The following is a 16,849-nucleotide window of genomic DNA, read 5'->3' as shown; positions in this document are numbered from 1 at the left end:
TTGCAAAGAATTTTTTCACCAATGGGTCAAATGACAAACAACAATAAGTGAGTTGACACCACATTTCAACCCAAAACCTTAAGGATCAAATTGTATTGGTTTTTTTTGCACTTATATGATACTCACTTGGAACATTTCTAATCAATGTAGAACTTCATCACTACTAGGGGTGTAAATGGACTAGGTCGGCACTCCGTTCTAGAACCGGTTTGTTATCATTACTTTATGACATTAAGCGCAATTACAATCACATTGGTTCAATTAAAAATACGGAGAAATTTTTCTTTTTAAAACGTTGCTCATTTCTTTTATTAACAAGACCGTAATTTAATCTACCAATTTCGTGATTATAACCGTGTGAAGTTGCAGAATAACTAAAACTATGCTTACATCATTTACTATCTTTATTAGACCTAATTAGATGGTCCTTATTTCTTATTTTAAGAGATAATTGTTTTTTCCTAAAACAGGGGTTGGGAGCTTAACCCCCCCTTACTAGGCGCTTAAGCCCCCTCGTGTAGATAATTTTTAAGTTTCTGTTCAAAGAGAATTTTTAAGCCCCCTGAGCGCACTTAAGCATTCATTTTGGGCGCTTAAGCCTCCTGAGGCAGAGAATTTCTCCATGCACAAGTGCACCAGGGCGCTTAAGCGCCGGCCTACGGCCTCGTCTATATTAGACCAGGCTTGGTCTATTACAATAGTCAAATAGAACAACTCTAAGCTTGGCCTATTACAAATAGTCAAATAGAACAGGCATAGGCTTTTAAAAAAACCTATTTAGAAAACAGGTCATAGGCTTTTTTTGTACATGTTGGGCCTATAAGCCTACAATCCGGCCTATATCATATTATTTATTTTAAATAAAATAAATAAAATTATTATTTTAATAATTTTGAATAATAATGTAATATTATTTTAGTTATTTTTTTAATTATTGAAAGTTTAATAGGACTTAAACATGCCTATGCCAAGATTTTTATTTTTTAAATATTGATCAGATCAGACTTATAATTTGAGCCTACACATGCTAATAGGTCAGGCAAGGCCTAAGTTTTTTTTTTGTTATAGGTCTGGTCTATTTAAATCAAAGTCTAGCCTAGCTTATTTACAGCCCTAATCACTACTCACAGTTGATTATTTCTAACAAGTTAGACCAACTAGTCCGGTCCGATTTTCATATTGGTCCATATTACTATTTTGCTGTTTTTTATATTTTTTGGTATTTTTTTTTACAGAAATGGTTTTTTAGTGCTTCTTTTACTTGCAATAACATTTTCTTAATCAATTTCTTTCTGGTGTGCGCTTATATCCTTTTCCTCCATTTCTTTTACATCTCTCCACTTCATCTGTAGCAAGTAGCAAGTAGCAACTAGCAAGCTGCCAAAAGGACTTATACAATCCATTTCCCCCCTTTCCTACTTAACTCAATTAAATAAATACCATTTCTGGTGAAAGGGCCTTAACTCTTCATTGCTTCTGTGCTCCTTTCTTCTTCTGGCTTCATGCATAACTTCCTACTTCAAAGGGGAAGCTTCTCATTTGACTCTTACTTTATCTGCTTTACTATTTGATTTGCTGGCACCCTCTGCTTCACAGGTTTCCTTCTCACTTTATGAATGACAAGTTTCACTTCACTTTTCATGCCTTCTAGTTCCATCACCATGTACATCATTTTCTCACCCCTTATTGAATCCTTATGATATTTCCTCATTTTCCAGGAGTTGAAAAAATGGGATAAAGTGGTTTGTTCTCTGTGTAGAGTTTGGTAGAGAAAGATAACATTTTTAGTCCTTTATAATGCCAGTTCCACTTGCTCCCTACCCGACACCACCAGCTCCATATACACCACCAGCAAATGGTATCTTGCTTAGTCTGTGCTTGATTTCCTCTTTATTGATGTCTGCTCAGTGTTTGGTCGCCAATAAATCTTAGCATCATCCCATTGGTGATGGAATGATTGGAGATTTGAATATTTATTTCTTTTCCATCATTAGGAAGAAATCTAATTTCCAAGTTTAATAATGATGCTGTAGAGAACAAGTTATTTTTTTAAAGAACAAGGCATTTGATAGAGTGAGGAATATAAAATTGAAATACAAAAGTTGCCAAGTAGAGAGAAAAAAAAAAACAATTCCATGTTCCCATTACCTAATGGGAGAAATGATGGATTGGATATGAAGATTTGTTCAGTGATTTGAGATAGCTGTTGATATACCTTTTTAAGTGAAGTTCTCTAATATAGTCCAATTTCTTACCTGGTATGGCTTACCATTTGAAACTTGAACCTGTATTTAGGATAGGTTGAATGCTAGAACCTTTAGCATTTGGTCCTTTATTTGATACTTAAAATTATTTTATGCTGAAACCTTCCCTGGCTGCCAGGTGCACAGAGTCAACTTGTCTGTTCTGGGTGTAGAAACCTTCTAGTCTATCCAGTTGGAGCAACCTCTGTGTGCTGTGCTGTTTGCAATGCAGTCACAGCAGTGCCACCTCCTGGTATGATGAAATTCTCCATCACTATGTCTCTATTCTCTATATAACTCCTGGTCTGTAGGTTACTTGAATGTTCAATTTGCTACCTATACCACTCTTTTCAATCAACTGAACATGAGGCAGCTAAATCACAAGCATTTATGTGTTACACAGGCACAGAAATGGCCCAGTTAATTTGTGGAGGCTGCCATACTTTACTCATGTACATCCGTGGAGCTACAAGTGTACAATGCTCTTGTTGTCACACTGTCAATCTAGCTTTGGAAGGTATTGAACTATTAATGAGCTCATGAGCTTTAAAAAATTGTATACGTGCAAGCATATATATATATATATGCACAGACTTTAAGGCATGTTTCTTTTGTGAGCTAAATCATTATGATTTTGAGTCCCTACTTTGTTTGTGAGCATCAAATGCGCATTTTGACAGCAAATCAGGTGGCACATGTTAACTGTGGGAGCTGCAGGATGCTACTCATGTACCAATATGGAGCAAGATCCGTGAAATGTGCAGTTTGCAATTTTGTAACATCAGTTGGGGTCAGTATAATCTCATGTTCCTTACTATGTGGATTTGTTTTGATTGTCTTGATTCCCAACCTTATTGTGAAAGATCCCTAGAACTGTATGTATAAATAATCAGAAAAGTACATCCCTTTCCTTCTTTTTGTTTTGGAAGGATAGAGATAGAAAATATAACTTTTAATCATTAGCAAATACGATCAAGTTTTCTTAGTTAATAAATAGAAGGAATGAAAAGAGAGGGAATTTATCTTATGTGGGAATGTTTTAATATGGGTGAGCAAAAATTAGAATTACAGAAAAAATTTGATATAAGCAATGATATAACACTGGTGTTACTGAATGATGCAGGCCTCAGCAAGCACCATTGAGCAGAAGTTCAGCACCTAAATCATACTATAGCATGGTCATTACAGACTCTACAGCCTTGGTTTTGCTAGTTACATATCATCCTTAAGGAATAAAGAGTGCAAATCAGATTGGAGATGGAAATCTCTTCACATGTATAGAGTTATTTTTCCCTTGCGTGATTTAATTCAATGTTTTTGTTAGTTGGGTGTACGAATATCTATTTATGATAAGATTCCTTGTTCTGAGTGCTTTGAAAATTCACATCATCTTTAGACAAGGTTTATTTTCTATTGTAATGTAACATCAGATTGGAGAGGGAACTCTCTTCACATGTATAGAGTTATTCTTCCCTTGCGTGATTTAATTAAATGTTTATGTTAGTTGGGTGTACGGATAACTATTTATGATAAGATTCCTGATTCTGAGTTCTTTGAAAATTCACATCTTTAGATAAGGTAAGGTTTATTTTCTATTGTAGATAATTTGTATATCAGAAATAATATATGCAAAGAAAAAATAATTCATGTAACCCTCACAATCACTAAATTAGTGGTTGGGAATTTTTCGACAGGGTTTAAAGCAATAGATTAAAAAATATCAACTACTCATTTAGTGATTGTGACTAGTGAGGCTCATGTGAGTTACTTTTACGAGCATATATCATTTTTGGAAATTATTAATTTTATGTCAAATAAGATAGGTATTTTATGTGGGTGAAACAAAGTTGTGGGGCTCATAATTTAAAAAAAAATAAAATATGGGCACAAGATTTCATGTGTGCAACATAAGAATATTATTATGTGACAGAAGACAACTAATTTCCATCATTTTTAATATGGAAAAACATTTTCTCATTTTGTTGGAGACATCTTATCTTATGTTATATAGATAAATATGTGGAATCCACCTTTTATAAAAATAAAAAAATAAAAAACTAAAGAGTAAATACCCTTTTGGGTCCCTAATAAAAAACACGGTCCCCACTTTAGTCCTTTACAAAAAAAATTAGTCAGTTAGTCCCTAATAAATTCAAAGTGGACCCATTTTAGTCCTTTTGAGAGACTAATATGAGTCTTTTTTAAAATTATGAGGGACCACAATTTCAACTAAATGGGTCCATTTTGAATTTGTTAGGGACCAACTCACTAATTTTTTTTGTAAGGGACTAAAGTGGGGACCATGTTTTTTGTTTGGAACCAAAAATGATAGTTACTCCGAACTAAAACTAAAGGGACCCACATATCATCTCTATGACATGAGACAAGATGTTTCCAACTACATGATATTAATAAATCTTTTTTTACATATGGATAGGGTTATAATTACAAAATTTTTATTTACAAATTAGATGATGTACTTTCGAAAGTACAGTAGGCTATACTATGTATTTTCGGGAGTACATAATGTAATTTATAAAAAAAAATTGTAAATATATATATATATATATATACTTACAGTAGTGTAAAATGATATTGACCCTATATATATATATATATATATATATATATATATATATATATATATATATATATATATATAGGTCGGGATCATTTTACACCAGTGTAAGTTACACACTTAATCTTGTCTGTTGATCTCACTTATATTTACGGGCTCTAATTTTTTACCAATGTGAATCATTGGAAACAAGTGGGTTAATGGTTAAAATTAAGTGTAAGACTTCTAACTCTTAAGAATATCCTACCCCTATATATATATATATAGTATCCGTTTACAATTTTTTTTTGCAAATTACACTAAGTATGATCGGTTATACTCTCGTGATTAAAGTATGACCGGTCATACTTATCATAATTTATAAGAATTTGTAAACAAAAAATTTATAAGTATAACCTCCCGTATATATATATATATATATATAATTTCTTTCATATAGTTTGTGCCTTCTTGAGACAGAAAAAGGTCCAAGTACGGCCACAAAAAGTAAGCAGTCAATTTGAAACATTAGATGGGTTGATTCAACAAGATAACATCTGGGTCCAAAACTTTTATAGATATTTCAGCATGAGATTGCGGTGAGAATTGTTCGGCAAGAGAGCGTTTATTCTATGGTTTCCGATTGCTGATTTCGACTTGGAAGACTAATTTCACAAGTTTCAAGAATTGGATATACCATACCTTGTCAAAATCTGAATAGGAGTAAGTTCTTGGCTAACTGAAACGCATAAAAAAAATTGCTAAATTAAAAATTGGGATTTATTAAAAGAATAATTCTCCGATTTTCAATTTATAACAAGATAATAAAATTCAACTTATACTATAAAGGTCTTAAAGTAATTTTTTTATAGACTAATTATAAATTTATTTAAAACTCAAAATCCTAAAAAATAAATATAATGATAATTATTTTCTAAAAATAAATAAATAAATACAATTAAATCTTTCCAAACACGTTTCAAATCTTAGATGTCAAATCATTTCAAATTTGTTGCTTTCTTTTTCTTACCAATCAAAGGGGTAGATATTGTAACAACCAACTAGGGTTATTACCAATGTTACTACCAATCAATTTCACTGTTAGATCAATTATATGAATCAAATGGTTATATTTATTTTCATCTTTATACGGTTATGATTCCACATATTTAATGTGAAAGTATTAAATATGGAAAATCATAATCATACAAAGGTGAAAATAAATATAAAGTATTAAATATGATGAACCATAACCATACAAAGATAAAAATAAATATAATCGTTGGATCAACATAATCGATATAACGATGAAATTGATTGGTACTGACATTGGTAGTAATCTTAATTGATTGTTACAATATCATTTCCCAAACAAATCATAATCATATCTTTTGCTTCATTTAAACTTAGATTTAATCGTAATTTATTATATTTCAAATTCAAATTGATTCTTCTCTTAACGTGCAACCCATATTTATTGGACATAATTCTAATTGACTCTAAATTTCTTGAATCAATAATTGGGTCAACTGATATATTATTTTATTTTATTTTTTGGATTTAACTAATAGGTGATAACTTTTGTGGATGGTATTTGTGATTAGAAATTGGGTCTGGATATGCCAGGAATTTAAATAAAAAGAGGGTAAGGTCAATAAAACACAAAAATTGTGGTTTTGATATTTGCAGTGAACTCATTCTTCCAGTCAGTACATATAAAGTTGCATTTGCAGAATACAAATAAAGGACCAATTGCTAAAGGTTATTTTGATAAATTGGATGGGCTTTTTTTCTTCAAAAGTTGCTTTTTTTAGGGAAAAAAACCATTTCTTACTTTAAGTTTGTATGGATATCTGCTTTTAAAAAAAGTAGAAGTTACACAAAAAGTCAAAAACTTACTTTTTTTAGAAGCTAAAACTTTTAGCTTCTAAAAAAAGCAGAAGTCAAAAGCCAAATATTTTTTAAAAAAACTAAATATTTTTATAAAAATAGCTTTAATTTTTATAAAAGGAAAAACTTCAAAAAAAACCTATGATTTTTCTTAATTATCACTTACTCCTTAATAAATTTTTTGAATCATTTACATTTTTATTTAGATTTTTTTTATCACTTACCCCCTGACTTAAAGTTTTTCCCCTAAGTTAGAGGCGTAAATGATAAAGAAACTTTAAGTCAAGGGGTAAATGATTCAAAATTTTGAGAAAGGGATAAATGATTATAAAGAAAGTTATTGGGAATTTTTGAAATTTTTCCTTTATAAAAAACACTTTTAAAATAAATAAAAAAAGAAAAGAAAGATAAAGATTACTTTTTTTTAAAGCCCAAACAAACGGGCTCACTGCGGCAACAGCAACATCTTTTCTGAATCACACAACATGAGCAACCTTTTTGGTGGTTTAACACAATTAATGTCCTTTTCAACCCCTACTTCTGTCTTCCACTTGAAGCACTAGGAGGTAACAAAGTTCAATCATAGTGAATGAATGATCTGGACATCTCCTCTTACATTTCCAATCCTGACCCTGTGATGTTGCCCCATGTTCCAACAGCCTTGTTTATGTCAGTCATACGATTATTAGCACTACAGAGAATATTTCGGTTCAATCATTTTCTAAATGTCACGTTCAATTGCAAATTACTCCTTCGTGAGAACGAGGTGACGATCATTTCCAGTCAAAGATATTTGGCTGTTTCTGTCCCTTGAATTCTTTCCTTTCCGTAACTTGCCACTAATGGAATAAAAGCAAGCAATAATATCATGATAAATGGCTATGGCAGCTTGCAGTAAGGCATTATGCACTGAATTAGATATTAGAGATTGCTTGTCTCTGTCACTGTGGACTGAAGCATTTTGCAAAGAAAATGTTATTTATACGGTGAAGTTTCTCTTTCTCTTCCTATTTTATTCATCGATATCAACGGTGCGTATTCTCCTATATAAATTACGTGAATTCAAGTTATGTGATGTTCTGGCCAGTCCAATTGACTGGCCTAATATGACCGACCCAATACCAGAGGGCTCATACTACATGTGTTGCACCAACCTAGTAGCATCGGTGCTAACATTCCAACACCCTCTTTTGTAGACTTTCCAACGTCAGATATCAAAATGTCTTACTTGAGATATCCTTCCCTCCCCTTTCTCTGCATAGACTCCAAAATGTCCCCCTTTTTATGACTTCCTCTGCACAACAGTCGCTGCAGTGCTGACAACGGCATCAAAACGTCATGTCCAACCAAGGCAGGCTACTATGGCTCTTCCCCCATAATATTTGACTTTGCTCACTCCCCCACTTGGATGGAACCGACTCTAACTATAAATATCCCCTCCTTCATCACCATGCACACACAATAACATTACTTTCATGGGCTGTTACTTTGCCAACTTGAAAAGCTATTGTAGGCATTTAACACCACCCTCATTGTTGTTCATTGCACCTAGGACTACCCTACATAGCCTTGGTCTATACCATTATTGTCAAGGGAACCCCTATAGTGATTACTACACCCCTTGGGGAGACATATATGGCTATCTCATCTAACTAACAGTTCATGTGCAAACATTACTAATAAAATAAGTCTGAGCCTTGGCGGAATCCACAATTACCAAATTGCTAGCAAACAACCAATATCACACTGGACTAAAACGCCTCCAATCTTGATTATTAAGATTAGCTTCTTCATAAAATTGCTTCACCAATACCAACTTGTTGAGTAACAAATAAATAAAATTAAATAAATCACTTCCTTTACCTAATTCACTTAGTTACCAATCTGTCAACTTCTCATGCATGAAAACCCCTTCACATACAAGACTTGTGGGACCGAGGAGTCTACTACTTTACATTTCACCATCTTGTTCCCGAGTGATTCTGTATTAATCAAGCACTGGGCCACAATGGTATATTCTCTTGATCCTGCATTATCTCATAAACATTATGCAACTAGGGCAATTGTTTGCTTCTTAAGCTGGACCAAAGCAAATATTTGATATTTCTATCATGGAGCCCAACTGAATCAAAGAAAAGATTGTCATTCGAAACTTCTTTATCCATGTATTCATCTCTATTCCAAAATGACAAAACCAAGTTACATGTTATCTCTTGATGCTGCATTATCTTACCTATTTTATGCAAACAGGGCAGTTGTTTTCTTCTTCAGCTGGTCCATGACCACACTACATATTTACATCATGGAGCCCAATTGAATAGTTTAATAATGTTTATAGGGATAGGTTATTCTACCTATTATTTTTTCCGCCTACCTTTGTCTACCACTCTAAAATACCGTTAAATTAGAATCGTAAGAGGAGAGAGAAAGATAAAGATTTGTTAAGATTCTAATCTAACGGTATTTTAAAATGGTAAGCAAAAGTAAGCAGAAAAAAAAAAAAAGATAAATAGAATAACATATCCCATGTTTCTATCTGTATTCGAAATCGCAAAACTACATTAAGAAATAAAAACATAGTTCTAATTGGCATATTCAATCCCATTTCTCATGTAGTTCCCATATCCTAAAAAAAATGTTATTTTTTGCTTTTGTATTTCCCAGCAATGTTATTTGATACGAAAGCTTTGATTAAAAAAAAAATTGTTACGAATAAACGAGAGAACAATAAGTACATTAGGATCTACAGCGGGGAAGGCGGCACAAGGCATTTTTATTTTTTTTTCCATTTTTCAATTTTATTTTTATTTTTATTTTTTTTGAGCTCACTGCCAGATTGAGTCATTTTGAACTCGACTCGATTTAATATAGGCAAGAAAATTACCTACATCTTTAATTCTATAAGTATAGTTTTGGGGGCATATATAGCATGGGGCTTTACTTGGAATTTGCACATAGTATAGTATATATAGGGTAAAAAATAAACACGACACAGTAAAGAAATGTAAAAGAAGGGTAAACACAAAATTGGCATTGTTTGCTCTACTGAGTATCAAATTTTCTACATTGCTTACTCGTCACCCATTGCCAACTCCAAGGCATAGTCATCTCTCTCCTGTTAACAATTTTCGTGTTAAAAGTCACATAACCAAAGAAAAAAAAGCTACCTCGTTAAAAAAAGAAAAGAGTTAGAGACAGTAGAACCCACCACTGGTCCTCGGGCAAAATAACGTCCAAATTGAAGCCAATATACCTGTATGCACCAAGGATTTATTACATTCGTAACCAAAATTCAGTAACGAATGATAATAACAAAAATGATGACAATTTGATTTAGACTCAAAAGCACTTTATAAGAGCAGCAAAGTTCACAGATTAAAAGATAGAGAATGAGAAGCAAAAAAAAAAAAAAAACGAAGGAATAGAAACACTAAGCAATAGGATATTAGATTGATGGTGTTATAATGACGTCATACAAAATTATACTCCAAAGGCCATGTTTATACTAATAATTATGTTAAGTACTAGTAAGTACATAGCCCGCACCTACAAATACAATAAGACTACCAACACTAAATAAATAAGGAAATAAAAAAAAAGGGAAATAACTCCTGAAATTGCTTCTCAGTTTGATGACCAATTGATTTCCAAATATATTCTAAAGCTCATTTAAGATATTCTAAAGATACAATTAAGATATGTAGATATTCTAACACTCATTTGAGTTGAAGCTTGCTAAGCTATAAGCTTATTACAAAAGAAAATTTCAAAAAGAAAATAACAAAAAATATAAAGTCGACTTCATAAAACAGTTGGACAAACAATTCAGGGATGCTGAAGATGCATCTTTGCAAGAAAGATACAATTGAGATATTCTGAGATATTTTGTACATATTCTAACAAGATTAAAATAAAAGATATCTCCTAAAGTTGATCCTATTTGGCCTCTATTCAGGCAGTTATCATAAAGTGCAAGTCATGATTGTAGTCTAACTCATTACCTCATCTTCATCTTGAGTTTCTACCTCAACGTCAGAGGAAGGGAAGCCCACACAAAGAAGTGCATAACCCTGAATTGAAACAAAAAATCACACTTGAACAGCACAGCAATAAAAGAAGTGGAATTTGCAATAATAATAATAATAACTATTGTTATTATAATTGTTGAGATATATAAAACCATTAATGTAGCCTCACCCATCAGCTTAAGCTTTTGGGTTGAATTGGTTCTTTATATGGTATCAGAACCTCGTATCCCGGGTTCGATCACCGCCCTCCACTTTCTCTTGTGGAATTTCTTAGCATAGGTAGGTGGGTTTGTGCATTGTCCACCCTTCAAGCCCAGTGGACTCTCGTGTGAGGGGGCGTGTTGAGATATATAAAACCATTAATGTAGCCTCACCTATCAGCTTAAGCTTTTGGGTTGAATTGGTTCTTTACAATAATAATCATCATTATACATGTACTGTATGTTATGATCATAAACTCTAATTTCATATTGGACAAATGAACATTTTCCCCACAGTTATTCACTGCTATTAGTGGAAAAGGAATTATCATGAACCAAATATCCCCAAAACTTAAGTTCTTTGGTCAAGACACATGAATAGTTTTATATTACATTTATAACCTATCTCCGGGAGCAAGAGCCCAAAACTCTAGACCACTTGATCATAGAAGCTCTGATATCATGTCATGAATCAACGATCCCAAGAACTTAAGTTGTTTGTTGAAGACACATGAATGGTTTTATATTACATTTCTAGCAAGAATGATTATAGCAAATAGCATCAAACTAACCATGAACTTGATGTTAGAAATATAATATAAATTAAAATTATTCATTTGCCTTCACCTAACAGCTTAAATTTTTGGGAGAGTTGGTTGCATGATATGGCATCAAAGCCTCTATGATCAAGTGGTTGTCACTCTCATTCTTCTAATAAATATTGTGAAATTTCTCAGCACAGGTAGGTGAGTGTGTGTAATGTACAACTTGCAAGCAAAGACGCGGTAGAAAAATAAAGATTGTCAAGAAAGATTAATCTAGTTGTAAAAAATTGGTCAATGGAAATAAGAGGGGTTGAAGGCGTAAGGAAGCAGAGGCAGTAAATGAAGTTTTGGGGGGATTACAGTGAATCTAGAATATCTATATATTCTTTAGGAAGCCGCATTCAGAAACAATATACTTTCAGGGACCGTAAAGACAAACAACAAAAAAAGCCAAAAGTCAACAAGAAAAATGCAAAATGGATTGAAGAGGAGTCCTTAATGTTCGATCAATATTAGAAAAATGATAAAGGCAGGGTTGTGCAGTGCAAAAGTTGTAAGAGGAAAATATATTGCATACCCTGTTTAAATAGTTGGTATCCTCAATAGAAAGAGTATGATATAGCTTACTCATGTCCTATGTGTCGTGGTAATTATAATTGCAAAGCATGCTTGCGATCTGGTGACCTTATTAAAGAAATGAAGAAAGATGTGGAAATCAATAAAGATGAGGTGGGTATAGCTCCCCAATTATTTGTTGAAAGGACTTCTTCCATATTTAAGACAGTTGGATAAAGAATAAATGATTGAGAAGGAGATAGAAGCTCAAGAGACAAGTGACAACGGCAAAACATCAATATTTGATTACTATAGAAGTTGTACAAAATTCTCTTTTGATTGTTGTCTCATTTGTTGTCGTGAGCTTCGTAGTGGGCAGCTTTTAGGTGGTATGGATCCAATTGAGTTGGAGTTTGTCTTCCAAGGTCGTCATTATTCGCATGCCGAAGAAGAAAACAAAAAGGTTGAGGAAAGTGCATTACATGTTGATGTTAAGCATGAGACTCGTGAATGGTCAAGGTCTGGGTGGCATGCGGAAAGTGATGGTAGCAGTTCCTTATCCAAAAGTCAACGATGCATACGACCATAGTTTTCTTGAACTGAGACACATATTTCCTCCAAATTCTATTTGAGAGTTAGTATGTAATGCAGAAGAACTGGCAAAAGCATGTAAGCTTCAAACATGAACACCAGATATCAAGAGTCTCAATTGCATCTTGAAGCTTATATGTTTTTGTCAGTTCGTCTGCTTTACATACTAACTCTCAGATAGAATTTGGAGAAAATATGTTTCTCAGTTCAAGAAAACAATGGTCACATGCCATCATTAACTTTTGCATAAGGAATGCTACCATCGACCTTGACCATTTACGAATCTCACTATTAGCATCAACATGTAATGCATTTTCTTCTACCTTTTTATTTTCTATTTGGGCATGCAAATAACGACGACCTCAAAGGAAAAACTCCAACTCAATTGGAACTGCACCACTTAGAAGCTGCCCACTACAAAGCTCACAGCAACAGATGAGACAAAGATCAAAAGATCATTTTGTACAACTTATGTGGTAATCAAATATTGATGTTTTGCATATGTCACCTATCTCTTAATTTCAATCTCCTTCTGAATCATTAGTTCTTCATCCAACTGTCTTAAATATGGAAGAAGTCCTTTCAACAAATACTTAGGGAGCTCAACCCCCTCAAGTTTTAAGCTTGGTAGAAACACCAATGTTTGATTTGAGGTAATAATATCAATATGAGGAAGGAAGCTTCTCATGAAGATTCCATTGACAACTATTTATATTGTCCTAGGGCAGTAGATCCACAGCTTGAGGATTTAAGGCATTTTCAATGGCATTGGTACAAAAGGGAGCCTATTGTTAGCAATCTGGTTCAAGCTGGGAACCACTTGTCATGGGGTGTTCATTCCTTGACAGAACTAATACCAAGTAGAATTAATATTTGGATGTAAAGGCAATTGATTGCTTAGATTTGTGTGAGGGGAAGATTAATATCCATCAATTCTTTTCTGGGTATACAAATGGTCGTAAGGATTGGCTTAATTGGCCTCAGATATTGAAATTAAAGATTGGCCTCCTAATTTATTTTAAGAACGTATACCTCGTCACTGTTCAAGTTCATATCTTCCTTGCCCTATAAGGTATATAGGGACCCCACCAGAGGTGCTCTTAACCTTGCCATGAAGTTGCCCGATGGTTGTCTAATGCCTGACATGGGGCCAAAGACTTATATTGCTTATGAATTTGTTGAGGAGCTTGAGCATGGTGATTCTGTGACTAAGCTCCATTACGATATGTTTGATGTAGTAAATGCGTTAACATGGTATCAGAGCTTTTGTGACCAAAAGGTTCAAAGTTTGATCCTTGTAGTCCCCATTATTCTAATAAATATTGTGTCATTGGCCCATTACGATATCTAATCTATTTATTCATTTGTAAAAGGGCCCATGAATAGAAACACTGAACCAGAAAACCAAATGTGAACTATACAAACAATCACAACAGAAATATACTAGAAAGAAGAGTAAAGTAGTTACACTTCTAATTTAAACCCTTATAAATTCTCTTTTTCTTTCTATTACTGGAATAAACCAAAAAAATTCATCCTATATTTTTTGGCTTTTCGAAAAAATTTAGTGCAAGGTAACATTAGAAAAGGATAAACAACAGAATGCAAGCATTTTGTCTGGAATAATGTGTAGGAAACAGCATCCCATTAATTGAATGCCTTGTATAAGTATAGTTTTTCAAAGTGATTTTTATTTTTGGCTTTGAATTATAATTACAAGTTATGACAATGATTCAAGGAAAAGATTAAGTACAAGTTCAGTGCATCGGCACCATGACAGAAAGACAAGACTCTCAATGTCCTTTTATTGGCCAAAAGAATAAGTTAAAATTATAGACAGGTTAGACATCATACTAACGTGTTTGGTGATAGCATGTCAAAACTTGAATGAAGTATATAGTTCTATATCACCACAACCACCATTCTTCTGCCTCTACTCTACTCCAGTAAATTGTAAATCAAATTGCTTTATCATGCTCAATATCTTCTTTTACTCTTGAATCTTGGAATAAAAATGTGAAAAAATAAAAAATAAAAAAAATCTGATTCTCTTTGTTTGGCATCATTAAAGTATGATTCATGTAAAGCATTAAAGTATGAAGTATTCCATAAGAAAATCATGCATTGGTACTTAACAAGTCAAAATTACCAATTTTAGTATGGAATTAAAAAATAATAATTCATAGACATAGAATAAAGATAGTTATTCGTGCCTTCTCTTTCAACTCAGCAGATATCCCAAGAGCCTCTGGCTGTCTAATCTGTCCATTCTTTATACGCACAGCACAGCTAGTACAACAACCTGCCATAAAAGGTTTCAAAGTAGCAAACAGTATCAGGAAGTTAACAATAGCCCCGCAGACCCAACAAATTTCAATCTGGATGGCAATAGAAGGAGCAGGGAGAACAAGTACAAAAAATGCATTGCATGATCAACAAAGGTAAACTTTAGTACAGTGAACAGTTACCATTTTGCCTTTGTTCCCAATAGAAGGGTAAAAAAAATTACACCGCTTTAAAGTAATCACATTTTTATCTGTATTTTAAGAATACATTTGGAAAAAAATGGAATCTATCTTCAACAAAGGCCATTACTAATAATACAGATGCAAAAAACAAATATGATAGGTTCATAAAATTCTTATAAAGACTTCAAAAAGCCTAATAAAGGATAACATATGTTTAGAGATCTTGGAACATCTAAATGGAACCAATGAAAATTGAACCCCATCAAATCTAATGATCCACAATCCCAATTCACTCTAATAGATAAATGGCGAAACCTTAACACACAGATGACTTGAGAAATTGAGGGCCTCTGCTAGGAAACTAATGCAGGTGCAGGCAAGCAGCAACAAAACAAGATAATAGAGTAAATCTAGTTTCATGAATGTATGTGTGCATGTATGTGAATTTACTTCTGTGACAAAATAACAGATCGTTATTAACAAATAGGATAACAGTAAGTACCATGCCTGCAGGCGAATGGAAGGGCAATGTTCTGGGACTCAGCAGTATGTAATATATATTGGTCCTGCATTTTATAAATAGTAGTCACATTCACATATAAATTTTCAATTTTTATTTATTTATTTATTTGAGAAAAGGACCATGAATTTCTTTTCCTTTGGAATCACATAAAAAAAATATCAATAGTCAACAAAATGAAGAAACGAGAATAAGAAAGATAAAGGAGGAAAAGTTAAAGTTGATAGCATGCAGTTGCAACAAGGTAGGGAACAGAACAAGCTTATCATATGGATGGCAATCATGGGTTGGGATCATACCTCAGGTACGAGGAACTCGTGAACGGTTCCTCGTTGTCTGTCGTGGACTGTGACCTTATGGGTTGGAACATCAACACATGAAGACTGGTAGGCGGTTCCACCGGTCAGTCCCACCGGCGTTCGGAGCTCCGCCGCCGTCGTCGTCGTCGTCTTCCGGCGGTTTTTGGAAGGGAAACATTGCTGCTTCGTAAATGGAATGCAGCAAGTACCTGGAATTCGGAGTAGGGGAAGTGCCATGTTCTTCTTCTTCAAGTGCTCACACACACACACAGAGAGAGCCACGGGATAACAAGAACGAGTTAAGGAACCACACGCGCGCTCTGCAGGAACCGTTAGATTCTATTCCAACTAATGTTCAACACGTGTACGGTGATTAAAACTCGTCTGGTTTACAAGTTTTTTAACATGTATTTTTTTCAGAAAAATAAACAAATTACTTATGTTAGGCCCTAGACCAATGATGGTTTAGTTATATATATTGAGGGTTTAGGGTTTAGTATTTGTCATTTTAAATGACATAATTTTGTGTCATTTTTAATGAAATTAAGTCGTTTTGGTGTGTTTTGTCATTTTTTCTAATTTATAAAATTAGAAATAAAAAGAAAATAGAGGAGAGAGAATGTTAAAACACACTAAAACGACGTAGTTTCATTAAAAATGATATAACTTTGTGTCTGACATACAATATTTCCTTATATTGATAGGAAAAAACATTTTTATACTTACTGCACAAGTTTTATCTGTCACATGACATAATGTAATTTCTAAAGTACATAGATAACTTTTTTTTAAGTATAACTCTATTGCATTTTTTTTTGTGAAATCCACTATTTTTTTTTAAGAGTGACACAAATTATTCTGTAACAAGCAGAAAATTAAACCCATATTCATATTATATATTTTTTGTCATAAGTGCTAGGAGGTAACAGATAAGTTCATAATCATGTATGTTC

The 16,849-nt window shown here is 33.3% G+C and overlaps 2 protein-coding genes across 2 annotated transcripts; one reads left to right on the top strand and one right to left on the bottom strand.

The window, feature by feature from the left end:
* The first annotated feature begins 1,348 nt into the window (after positions 1-1,348).
* Positions 1,349-3,709, top strand: LOC133305293 (protein LOL1). The gene is made up of 6 exons (XM_061505464.1): positions 1,349-1,596; positions 1,719-1,858; positions 2,383-2,496; positions 2,647-2,760; positions 2,924-3,033; positions 3,367-3,709. Exons 2-6 carry the CDS (start codon positions 1,798-1,800, stop codon positions 3,403-3,405), a joined length of 438 nt encoding a protein of 145 aa, XP_061361448.1. The 5' UTR covers positions 1,349-1,596; positions 1,719-1,797; the 3' UTR covers positions 3,406-3,709.
* Positions 3,710-9,546: 5,837 nt separating this feature from the next.
* On the bottom strand, positions 9,547-16,174 carry LOC133305298 (ferredoxin C 2, chloroplastic). Its single transcript, XM_061505470.1, has 6 exons — positions 15,897-16,174; positions 15,580-15,643; positions 14,823-14,911; positions 10,692-10,760; positions 9,899-9,943; positions 9,547-9,805 (listed from the first exon to the last, which is right to left on the bottom strand). Exons 1-6 carry the CDS (start codon positions 16,131-16,133, stop codon positions 9,761-9,763), a joined length of 549 nt encoding a protein of 182 aa, XP_061361454.1. The 5' UTR covers positions 16,134-16,174; the 3' UTR covers positions 9,547-9,760.
* Between the last annotated feature and the right edge of the window lie 675 nt (positions 16,175-16,849).

This window comes from Gastrolobium bilobum, unplaced genomic scaffold, assembly GCF_033153095.1.
Source record: "Gastrolobium bilobum isolate Gb01-03AN ecotype WA unplaced genomic scaffold, APGP_CSIRO_Gbil_v1 utg688, whole genome shotgun sequence".
Lineage (NCBI taxonomy): Eukaryota > Viridiplantae > Streptophyta > Magnoliopsida > Fabales > Fabaceae > Gastrolobium > Gastrolobium bilobum.
The sequence above is the reverse complement of the archived record's forward strand: the minus strand, read 5'-3'. Positions and strand labels throughout refer to the sequence as shown.